Source organism: Panulirus ornatus, chromosome 30, assembly GCF_036320965.1.
Source record: "Panulirus ornatus isolate Po-2019 chromosome 30, ASM3632096v1, whole genome shotgun sequence".
Taxonomy (NCBI): domain Eukaryota; kingdom Metazoa; phylum Arthropoda; class Malacostraca; order Decapoda; family Palinuridae; genus Panulirus; species Panulirus ornatus.
The window spans coordinates 6,565,512-6,578,244 of NC_092253.1; the positions used below are offsets into that span (position 1 = coordinate 6,565,512).

Sequence of the window (12,733 nt, forward strand, 5' to 3'; positions counted from 1 at the left end):
GTTATTCTTTCGCTTATTCTCGTTAAAGTACCGTTACATATATAATGATATTCATAGGGCTAACTCTTCATCCGTATGAGCTAACATTGCCCTTTTATGTAGAAAGTAAGGAAATAATTTCATATTTTAGAACATTGGCCGTTAAGTAAGTCAGATTTTATTAGGGAAACATAGGAAATAAAACAAGAAAGTAACAACAAGATTAATATTTTATTTCACACAAACTTTTAGAAAAATACAAAATTGCCTCTTCATTGGTGAGCCTTAAAGTTGTGTTGATGAACCATCTAAGACGACAAAACCAAACATGGAAACCTTTGACTGTGAGAGACCCAATCAATACCCCACCCTCCCTGGAAAATAAGAGACGTCCTCTTTCCAGAGCCGACAGAACCAGGGCGTTATCTAAACCGATAATAACCTTCCTTATCACTGATGAGATACCGGAATCATTGAACCTGCGCACCAAACGAACCCTTTCCAGCTTCGTGTAAAATATTCGTGAAACCGAAGCCCTGACCTTTGAGTTTCTTCAGCACTTGACGCAAAGTATCAGGTCTGGAAATCAGAGCTAGACGAATGACCTATAATGTGTTTTTTTTTTTTGTCATATTTATTTCAGGAGGGCAATCCCTTCGTTTGCAGTCTATATAAATATATGAAAGAAAAGTGAATATAAGATGAGAGAGAGAGAGAGAGAGAGAGAGAGACTATGTCCTTAGCGGGTCCTCAAGAGCCAAGCGTTGGTCTTATGTGAAACACATTCCCTTTGGGTCCAGCAGCGATAATGTATTAGGATCAAGCGGAAGTCCTACATGTCGATATAGGCGGTAGCTGTATTTATAGAGAACCACTTCAGGACTGAGTTATAAATGAATCAAGATCAGAAGGTTCTTTATAGATTCCATTGACAGTCTTTCGTTTTCTTACAGTGTATTCCTCAGACACTGATGACAGCTATATCAAGAGGGTACTTTCGTATATTTGATTGGTTTCTGTTCTTATAATGGTTTAACAATCGTTCGTAGTAGAAGTCGTGTAATGATAGAGGTACAGAGATGGAAGCAGAGACCAGTGATTATTTCTTTAGATTAAGAATCGTAGAACCAACAATTGCACTCAGGAAGGATATTCCAATGGTCAAATATTGATGATATTCAGATTAGAAGATCTTTTAAAAGTCGCCTGACAGAGATATTCAAGGAACAGCTCCTTCAAGCTGAGAATCAGCTGTATCTACAAGACAAATCCTCAGTCGAGTTTTTACTGAGTGAACAATCCGTCTTGGATTTTTCTCTCAGATTATGTTTTTTATACCAAGGATGAAACGTTCCTTTCTTCATGTTCTCTACAACATTTTGCAGTTTCAGAACCAACCAATAACATGATATACACTCAGTTTATATATATATATATACATATATATATATATATATATATATATATATATATATATATATACACATGTGAACCACAGAACCATTTCTTTTAATTAAAAACATATCATGATATACCAGGTGATATATCTGACTGTTTTACATATTCTTTTTTTTTTCACGTCGGAGTATTTCATTGCGATACATGAATGTTATGAGCCAGCTTGTAGTTTCATTTAATTGAAAGAGAGAGAGAAAAGAAATGTACTCAACGTAGAGACAGAGAAGTAAAGAAATAGCTCTATAATATAATGTGATTATGTCCCCCAACAACATGCGTTACTGATACGAAGGTAATCAATGATGTAAACGAAAATGTCTGTCTCCGTAGCCCTCTATGTGGTCGCCTCCCCTCCTGGTCTCATCCTCTATTTACTCAGAAAGGCACGTGGAGGGTGGGGTATGGGCAGAGGAATGGTTGTGTCTGTCGTTTGAGGACGAGAATCCCGGTCCTTGATTGGCGAAATGTGAACACCTGTGTCACCCTCTGGGCCAATAGGAGCACCAACGTCCCTCGGGATGCTTGTGATTGGCTGGGCTGCTTCCCGCTTTGCGGTGTGTGTTTTGGCTGAGGCAGACGCCGACTGGTGGCAGATTGGATCCCAAGACTCCAGCATGTGGGCCACTTCCCGGAAGCCGTCCAGGAACTTGACGCTGCCACTGCAGCTTTCCAGACCTAACCAAAAGGATACAGGCTCATGACAGATCCCATTTCCTCCTTATGTTGGTGTTTCACAGATTTCTCACATATTTTTGTACATGTCCTTTATAACCAATCCCACTTCACTTTTCTTTCTATAAATAATAACTCCACTTCCCCTTTCTTTCTCTCTCTTTCTCACTCAGTCATTTTACTCTCTTCTTCCACATCTCTTTTACCTCCCCTGTTTTTATATTGTTTATTCCCCTCGCACTCCTGTGCGTAATCATTTAATTCTCTCTGATCTAAACTATCCTCTCCGTCCGCTCAATTGTGTCCTACTGTACCCTCTCTTCCCGTGTACTTCCCTCCGTCCACCTCACCCTGACTCACACATCCATCCATCCATCCATCCTCAACCTCACCACGTCACCATATCAACTTACAAGACGAGAGTGATCCAGGGGACGACCCTTCCCCTTCGTAAGCATAGTTTCTCAAGTCATCTCCTCCTGCAGGGTAGTCAGGGTGGCCCTCTCCTCCTCTTCCTCCTCCTTGTTTGTTCCCTCCATCGTCCTCCACCGCCCCGTCTTCCTTTCCTCCATGCGAGACGGTGGGCGGGAAGGGACCGCTGCACCGTCTCTGGTCCTCCATGCTGCTGGTGACGGATGCTGCGTCCACCTGGAGCACGTCCACGTCTGGAACGAGACGTGCAGACCACTGCTGTTTTCTAAGATGTCTAGAGAGGTTACGAGTGGGAAGAGTCTGGATCATGAATGAATTCCGTCCCATGCAGTGGTGAAAAATTTATATGAATTATGAGTAGGATATAATCCCGTACGAATGCCACGCAAGAAGCATTCATCACTTCACAGAAACACGCACACACACACATACATATACATATTACGTATATAGGTAATTGATAAATAGCTTATTACACAAGGAGAATTATGTGCATGTGAACGCACGTTCAAGCTCACACAGATGTATGTACACAAATTACTTAATCACCTTGAAACCCACATATACTAAGACACAGTTCATAAAGAGAGATCTAACCCGACTTATCACGTGTTCTAAATCTGACCTCAGAACTTGGTTCACTTGTCCTCCACCAAAGTTCTCTCTCTCTCTCTCTCTCTCTCTCTCTCTCTCTCTCTCTCTCTCTCTCTCTCTCTCTCTCTGTAGATTCACTCCGTTTTTTCCTCTCTCGAGAACTAGTTGCTTGTGTGCCCCACGCCATTATAGATCGAAAGGCTACTATGTCAAAACAATTACAGTATAGCCAGCCATTGGCAACCAAAGTGCAGTCCGTTGCGACGATCTCCGTTTCTTTCCTTTCATCGTCAAACTTTAGGATGCTTTGCCTACACATGACTTTACGAGCACCTACTATTCGTCCCTTCCTTAAAAAAAGAAAATGCAACATCCTCTAAAAACTCTCAAAATTGTTTATTCGCTTCCGTCCCTACTTCTGTGTCCCTTCAACCCCTTGTTTGTGTTTCATATAATGCCTAGCTTCGAAGAGGACAATTTTTTTTTTTTTTCCGTGAAAGAAAATATTGATACGAGAACCTCTGTGTAGATGGTCAGACAGGCTTGGTCAGCGTTGGAGCTTACGGAATCCCATAAAGAATTCCCATTTTCCAAGTCAGAACAACTTTTTTTTTTGGGGGGGTAGAAGTGACCTTTATGTCCGATTACTTTAGTGGTATGGGGTTATCTTGAGCGAAGGATTACTGACAAGGAAGAAACGTAGTTCCTGTTATATCCAAGAGGAAGATGAGCTAATGCATTCCCGGGGAAGTTAATTGTAAAAATTCATGTTCGTGGTTTTGTCGATACTATGACAGAAAATGGGACTTTTATTCTGTGTAGGTTGGCCCTAGAGTGATCGTTGGATATGAGTGAGAATAGCACGTATGTGGACCTCGCATTGTGTAGCGGTTAACGTTCATGACCGTGACAGATCCGCGGGCCGTCCGGGGTCGAGCGCATAAGTTCGAATCCTGGTTGCGACAGTTGGTCCACAGTCAACCCAGCTGTTCATCCATCGATGAAATGGGTACATGGTTCTGGCTAGGTTATATATATATATATATATATATATATATATATATATATATATATATATAGCATCGATTAGTGCCATAAGTTGCCCGTGCTGTCTCCGCTAACTTAAGTAAGAAATAATTAAGCCACGTTATACAGATCTTCGCTTTACCGTTAGTCGTATAGGATTTCATTACGAAAACATCTATACGAAGATAATATCCCATCATTAAGAGTCTGATTGTAATTGCCTGACTCCAGCTGTTGTTCAGCGAAACACCCCACCCTGGAAAATCTAATTAAACGAAGGGATTTTTATCAGTAACTCTGATTCCCAGGAGAGACACAGAGAAGGGGTTCCCGTGCCTTTATCTAGTGTTGGTTCTAAGTTTAAAAGGAACAAAGACTCGACAATGGGTTCAGATCTTCTTCGTTTGATGCACTGTCATGATGGGAAGTGATGAACTATAGAGAAAGAGGATCAGAGTTCTTATACTGTTCCTTTTTTCTTAGGTGTATTGGTAACTCACCTTCACTCTGATATCTTTTTTCATGCAGGTGGTAGTCAGGCTATCGTCTCGTTTTGACAGAAAGAGAAAATAGAGTTGACCAGATTTCTGACGCATATTCTTTATCCCAGTAAAACACACACACACACACACACACACACACACACACACACACACACACACGCACCTAGATTCATCCTTACACCTACGCCTCATCTCTATAATTCCCCCCTTACCGTCCTACCCTTAAACCACGCCTATCGTCACGCGCCTCTCTCTCTCTCTCTCTCTCTCTCTCTCTCTCTCTCTCTCTCTCTCGTCCTACCTGCAATGTTAGGGTTCCTGGACCAGGCCGGTTGACCGTTGTCTCTGGGCGGCTGGAGGAGCTGCATCTCGAGCAGGTTGGGCGTGGGCGTGCAGGGCGTGCAGGCTGCAGGTTCCCTCAGGGCGTGGTGACCCGCCTTGACCTCACCCTCGCTCCTCCTCACGGCTGACCGCCTGTGGTGCTGGTGCACGAGGAACGCGCAGATCAACACTGTGGGGGGGGGGGGGGGGGGAGGTAATATATACATATATATATATATATATATATATATATATATATATATATATATATATATATTTTTTTTTTTTTTTTTTTTTTTCGTACTATCCGCCATTTCCCGCGTTAGCGAGGTAGCGTTAAGAACAGAGGACTGAGCCTTTGAGGGAATATCCTCACTTGGCCCCCTCCTCTGTTCCTTCATTAGGAAAACTAATGGAGATGCGTTAGGACTCTATATTCGAAATAAGCACGTAGGTCCTCGTTAGGAATGTCTGATTAAAAATGTTCTCCCTCAAGGCGTCGTCTCCCTGAGTGGAGAGTGTCTAAGGGAAGGTTGGGTCAGGCTAGGTTTCTGGCCCAGAAAACCTTAGATCCATAGGTTAAAACGTCGGAGGTTCCTAGCCCAGAAAACCGTGGATCCATAGGTTAAAACGTCGGAGGTTCCTAGCCCAGAAAACCGTGGATCCATAGGTTAAAACGTCGGAGGTTTCTAGCCCAGAAAACCGTGGATCCATAGGTTAAAACGTCGGAGGTTTCTGGCCCAGAGCACCGATAATATTCTGCTTAGAGCACGAGTGGTTTCTGGTATAGAGCCCGTGGTGGTCACTTGAGTTAATGAACCGGTAGTTTTGGGGCTTAGAGCAACGGAGGTGTCTGGATTAGAGGACCGGCCGGCGTCTGGTGTAGAGCACCAACACTCTCTGGCTTAGAGCTACCCTGTGTGGAAAGCTCTATGTAGCACATTGTTAGCTGAGGTTATCACTGACTCATCTGGTTCGCTGCCCCGAAAACTCACTTGCTCTCGCTATTGCTATTTCAAATTATTGTTAGATTTAGACATCCCTCTCCCTATTTTACTTTGAGATTACGAACTGCACTTTTGTGTCGTCGGTTCTCTTGCCTTCTAGGTTAGATTTCGATTATCTTTCTTTGGAAGTCTTGGTCGAGAACTTAAATGAGATTTTAGACTTGTGGTTTCCTGTCTTTAGAATCATTTTCTTCCTGTAATTCCCACATCAAAGTTTCTTCTGAAGATGTCCCTCATGGGGTGTCATGCCAAAGTGTAAATAGCAATGGATTTCCGGCATTTAGTGGCTGGGAACTGCTTGTCGTGAAGGAGTCTCTGGTTTGCCTTGAGGATTTTCATTAACACGTCTTTTGATCATGGACTGAGTCGCTGTACACATGAATGGACAAAAGGTTTTTTATGCGTGTGCGTCGGTAAAGCGTTTCTCAGGGTGGAAGTTCAAAGTGGTTTTATTCTTTTTCTTTTTTTTTTTTTTGGTTTGGTTTCCCTTCTGGACTTTTGTAAAAGAGGGAACGTGATAAGAGAGCAAATGAAGTTTATCTCCGGAGTCCACAGTTTAATTGCATGCCTTGGGCAATGACGTCAGCGAAACCATCACGTCTTCAATGAAAACGTAAAAAGAATCGAGGGAGAGAAAGAGGGACGAGGAGAGAGAGAGAGAGAGAGAGAGAGAGAGAGAGAGAGAGAGAGAGAGAGAGAGAGAGAGAGAGAGAGAACCACCCCATGTGAGAGGAAATCCTCTAGTTCAAGTTAAGACGATAAAACTGGCTCGACACGACGGTCACGCAAGGCGGCCATTCCCTCCTCCTTCCCAGAGTTTGTGTTGCAACTTAGTACGTCTCGCTCGCTGCCGCAACACTCCCAGCCTGGGACGCACCTGAAGTGCCAGGACGTGTTCCGGAGCCTGATTCATCGTGTACCGAACCCTCCTCCCCTCTGGAGAGAAGGCACGATTGAGTTTCGAACGTGCGTGTTCGAAGACCTGTCGAAACAGGGGGCACGGCAGAGGTTTCGAAAGGGCGTGTTCGAAGCCATTTCTTTTCGACTTGTGTACATACATACACGTGGGGTTATGAGTTCCTGGATTTTAATCCGGCCGATGATCACTATCGAAATGGCTAATCATTAATGTGTTAGAAGATCGCTATCGAAATCGCTAGTCATCAATAACTATTGAGAAATAGTAGATACGGAATCTAACTCCATACTTGCTATACACCTTCGGGAAATCATACTTATTAGTACTATTACGTATAAGTTACTTCACCCCTCTAACAAGGTATCAAACGAGGCACTTCTTTTTACTTAGATTTTAGTTATAAGTACATTATCTCGTTGTTAAGGCGTACTGACGAGTCGTCTTCCTAGACTAACCCACACTTTTGAATATTCCTTTTCGCCTTAACAAAGCCACTAGCGAGGTTCCTCTCCCAAGTCATCACTCTTGATGTAATGTCCATGAATATGCTTAGAACACGAATGGAACTATGTTTTCCCCACTTATTACAACACCTTTTAGTGTAGATTAAAAGAATACTCGTGTGGAATATTTCATTGTCGGTAGCTGTGAAGTTCATTATGCAAATTGGAAAGGAAACGATTTAATTTCTGTCGCTGGGATTGTTGATGACCAGAGCCCTCAAAGGATAACAAATGACGAACCAGAAACCTGCCTGCTGGGGATGACTCGTAGTGCAAGGGGGGAATAAGTACGTATTGTGGTGTATTCCAAGAAGAAAATATGGATATAAATAAATCATGATACTCATGCACCCCCTTCCCTCCTTCCTCCCTCCTCCCCCCTCTTTTTTTTTATGATTTGAAAATCATTCTTCACTTAACAGCTGAACTGGCAGTTCCTCCGTCCTTAAATCTCAGTGGATGATTGTGTGTGTGTTTGTGTGTGTGTGTGTGCGTGTGTGTGTGTGTGTGTGTGTGTGTGTGTGTGGAGACACAACCTGTGTAATTGTCCTACTCAAGGTAATCCATATTGTATGTTGGGATGATCATATGATCCAATTATGCCCTTGTGGGTGAAATGATATGTATTGGGTCTCTCTCTCTCTCTCTCTCTCTCTCTCTCTCTCTCTCTCTCTCTCTCTCTCTCTCTCTCTCTCTCTGCTCGAAGGGTGGGAGGGGCCTTACCAAGACGCCCATCTCACAACGCTCTCTTATTTACCGACTGTCAAAAGGATATGGCAGACTAAGCTACTTTGTCATGCGTTTTCAACCTACTGTTCTATTTGTTTTTACGTTGCGACAGACCAAATGTATCGTTTTCTTCATCATCTTAAGTCTCTCGTCACAACAGAATTGGCTAAGGTACTCACGTAGAAGGAAGGTGCACCACACGACAATGGCCAGGAGCGCCCCTAGGGAGAGCTTCAACGACGTCTCCCCTGCGTCAGAAATCTGGCAGTGCTGGCCGCTGAAGCCCACTGGACACACACACACGTACCCTGCGGCGATGCCAACGAACAAATACTGAATCTGTGTTGCTAATGATCCTCTAAAACCATGCTCAATGTTGACTCGGAGAAAGGGGAAATATAAATGTATATATATATATATATATATATATATATATATATATATATATATATATATATATATATAGAGAGAGAGAGAGAGAGAGAGAGAGAGAGAGAGGGGAGAGAGAGTCCACGGGGAAAATCAAACGCGATAAGTACCCAAGTGCACTTTCGTGTAATAATCACATCATTAGGAGGGATAACAAGAAAGAAGTATAACGAAGAGACGTAGCTAGGACGCTGTTTGTTAAAGAAGTGATTACTTATATATATATATATATATATATATATATATATATATATATATATATATATATATATATATATATATATATATATATATATATATCCCCATCCCCCAAAAAGGTATATTAGAATGTTATAGACCGAGCTCGATGTTAACACTTTCATAAAACGCCTGACGGATGAGCAATATCAGGTTTGTGTGTTGACCTTTGGTGTGAATATAAGCTTAATGACCATTTGTGAATTAATACCCATTTGACCCTGCAATACACACGCGGTTCATAACTCCCAACAGATTAATCTCAATGATTCCGTGAGTGGTACGAATTATCGAGGGGAATTCAAAGAGTAAAAGGCTTGTTTCACACTTTCCGCGTAGGCACGACTGGGGACCTTAGTGGCTTTACGAAGCTACTGATTAGACTGATTTAAAATCAGTGAACACAGAATCATGGTATTAAGATAAAAACATATGTACGTCATTGATACCAATCAACGTAGAGATAGCATAAGCATAACTGCCCAGTTAGTGATGTAATTAAGGAAAGAATCGACAGAGTATCTCTATTTTGATAACTCTTGTTCAAAAGATGCAATTCGTCCATTGTGTCGTAACCAGTTGCCCTCCCCCCCAAAGAATGATCTCGTGAAGTACAAAGTAGAACACTAAGGGTTAGGCTGCCGTGGTTTAGGGGTACTATGCACCCTAAGAAGTACACAGAGCCGGTAATGCATGAAATGGGTCATGCATTCATGCGCTGGATAGATAAGATTACTCAGTGCATTGCCAGGCTAGATAGACAATCACCCTGTGACTCCATCTAGGCGTAGGTAATGCTACTGTTAAGATACTTTTCACTGGGGTCTTGTGTGTGTGTGTGTGTGTGTGTGTGTGTGTGTGAGGAGAGAGAGAGAGAGAGACAGAGAGAGAGAGACAGAGAGAGAGAGAGAGAGAGAGAGAGAGAGAGAGAGAGAGAGAGAGAGAGAGAGAGAGAGAGAGAGGCGAAATCCTTTTTCCTTTTATCGACGCAATATAGATTATCGGACGCAAGTGTGTAGAGTGGACTATAATCATAAACGTTCCTTGCATGCTGTGAGAGCCTTGAAGATTTATGCACCTAATACTAAGTCTGGAAGTGATATACGACACACACACACACACACACACACACACACACACACAGTCTGTACCCACCAAACACACACACACAGTCTGTACCCACCTGGGCTCCGTCAGGAAACTTTAGCCAGCGCGCAAGTCTGTGCTGAGTTGTGAAACTGTAAAGGTACTCGTGTTTCACAGAAATTAAGAAGCGAAAAGTAAGAGAGAGAGAGAGAAAAGAAACATGATTCGCGAGCGTGGGTAAATAAGCTCCTGAAAGGAAGAAAAAAAAAAAGAATCGGTCTTTGTTTTCTTCTCGTATTTATTTTTTTTACTTAATTTACTGAAGTTAATTCATGAGTAGACTGTTTTCGAAATTACTAGCCCGGTCTTTTGCCTCCATTGTCTTCTTACTAATTTCCTGTTTCCTTTTATCGTGTAGAATGAAAGAAATTCTAAGAACATTCTGAATTAGATTAAATTCACCGGAGAATCTTAAAGCCTTGAACATAATGGTATAACCTATGACCATAATGGTTTGAGCCTTGAGTATGATGATGTAGCCTTTGACCCTAACCCTTCAGGCTCAGATTAAAGGCCTAAACAACTTGCTTAAGGGTCGTTCCTTCAGCGTTCCCAAAAGCCTCCAGAATCGACCAGTGAAATTGATGACATCAGAAGGACTTTTAGCCATCCAGTGATGTAAACAATGCCTCAGCATTGATGTCCATCTTTCAGTCCTCGTCATCTGTCCAGGGCTCGAACCCTGACTAGCGTAATGCAGAGACAAGGAAGCTAAACGCTGTACCACGGAGGCCTATGGATACGAGGGCCAGGGATAATTCGATCTTTAAGAATCCATTCACTGGTTCTCTTCAGACTCCGTTGCCATAGTTCAGCGTAGTTTACAAGACCTGAATAAACAAATTCGTCTGTGGAAACGGAAGGTAGTTTTCCGCAACTATCCCGGAAAAAGTATTTACATTTTACCATAGATTTACGGTCGTCTTTCGAAATATCGCAGAAATGCTGAGAATATTTTTTTTCTCTTTTTAGAAGCTGCTCCTGTAAACATATGGGGCTGCCTTCAAGATGTCAGCGCCATCCATGGTAGAAAAAAAGAAAAAGGAGATTCAGTTTAAGGTGTGAGCAGATGGACCGTAATGCTCCCTCGAAAATATATTCTCTTAAAAGTCTAGGAGGCGCGCTCCTTAAAGTCTAGGAGGCGCGCTCCTTAAAGGCTGGATATACAGGGACCTGTGACGATTAAAAGGAAATGTCGTTATCGTTAGACTTTAGGTGAGAGAGAGAGAGAGAGAGAGAGAGAGAGAGAGAGAGAGAGAGAGAGAGAGAGAGAGAGAGAGAGAGAGAACGATGAAATAGGAAAGACTAAAGCTTTTTTTCTCTTTTTTTTTGAGAGAGAGATAGAACCTGAGGTAGGAAGCTGAGACTCAAATGATTTTGGAGTTAGATGATGTAGAGCGACCACAAGAGACAAAAAGAAATTTAATAGAATATATCATTGATGAAGACGAAATTCTGGTAATTGTGAACCAAAGAGAAAAAAAAGACAGTGAAAGCAAGTAATGGAAAATCAAGAAAAGAATCTTAGGTGAACTTTTACAAAAATTACCAAAAAAGACGAAGATAGGGAAATAGAAATGAGAGCAGCAACTAGTTATGTTGTGGTATAAGTCAAGAGAAAGCTACAGAAACTAGGATTTGGACTTTTGTTTTAGAAATCTTAATGTACACTGAAAGAAAGCTGGAAAAAGGCAGGCTGTACTAAGGAACTCGGGGGTATATGTTTTACAGACCTTAAACGAAGAGAAAGGTAGAGCAGAGAGTGATGTGTACCCGGCATCGTGTTGGAGAGCTGATAGATGAATCTACGAGAAATGTAAAAAAAAAAAAAATTGAGTCACACCTGTTGCCTTCGTGCTAGAAAAATTTCGAGCAGAATGAAAGAAAGGGAAAAGAAAGCCATTTTTACCTAGGCTGCAACATGAAAGAAAGCGAAAGAAAAGCCATTTTTATATGGGCTACAGCATGAGAGAGAAAAGCCATTTTTACCTGGGCTACAACATGAAAGAAAGCGAAAGAAAAGCAGTTTTTATATGGGCTACAGCATGAAAGAAAGGGAGAGAAAAGCCATTTTATCCTGGGATGGAACAAGAGAAAGCTAAGAGGAAGCTGAGAGAAAACTGAGAGAAAGCTAAGAGAAAGTTAGAGGAAAGTGAATAGATTTGGCTCTACATATTGATTAAATCAATATTACCTGGCTGGGCGTTGTAACAGGAGCCAGCGTTGAGACAGGGCCTCCACGCACACTCGTCCACGTCCACGCACGTCTCAACGCCGACGCTGCCCACACCACCACTGCTGCTGCTGCTGCTACTGCTGCTAGTGCTACTACTGCTGCTGCTGCTGCTGCTACTGCTACTGCTGCCGCCGCCGCCGCTGCCGGCCAGCACCCGACCCTCGCCACACCTGGTTGGTATCAGGGATCGTTTACTCAGATGTGTGTGTGTTTGCTGATACGAGCTATAGTGGGACATGGCAGCATACGAGAGAGAGAGAGAGAGAGAGAGAGAGAGAGAGAGAGAGAGAGAGAGAGAGAGAGAGAGAGAGAGAGAGAGAGAGAGAGAGTGTGTCTATGTGTGTGGGTCGAACCTCGGAAACCCTACTTTTGGATGAGGCAGAGAGTGAGGAGAGAGCAGTCTGGACCAGGGGGGAGGAAGGATAGGGAAGGGACGTGACAGCCACTGCAGTGCTGGTTCACTGCATCGCGGTCACTTGACAATCCCAATACCCTATATGCTGGTTGCCTGCCACCTGTACTACATGTAAACAAACAGATAG

At 42.7% G+C, this 12,733-nt stretch overlaps 1 protein-coding gene across 1 annotated transcript in view; it reads right to left on the reverse strand.

Annotated features, from left to right (window-relative positions):
* Nucleotides 1-218: 218 nt before the first annotated feature.
* The window catches only part of LOC139758253 (putative neural-cadherin 2), a 125,082-nt gene continuing 112,567 nt past the window's right edge, over nucleotides 219-12,733 (reverse strand). The window contains exons 25-29 of the mRNA XM_071679463.1: nucleotides 12,150-12,361; nucleotides 8,323-8,451; nucleotides 4,966-5,175; nucleotides 2,523-2,774; nucleotides 219-2,112 (exon numbers count right to left, since the gene is read on the reverse strand). Of these exons, the coding sequence (XP_071535564.1) occupies nucleotides 1,805-2,112; nucleotides 2,523-2,774; nucleotides 4,966-5,175; nucleotides 8,323-8,451; nucleotides 12,150-12,361 (1,111 nt within the window). The 3' untranslated portion in view covers nucleotides 219-1,804. The remainder of the gene's footprint in view (nucleotides 2,113-2,522; nucleotides 2,775-4,965; nucleotides 5,176-8,322; nucleotides 8,452-12,149; nucleotides 12,362-12,733) is intronic.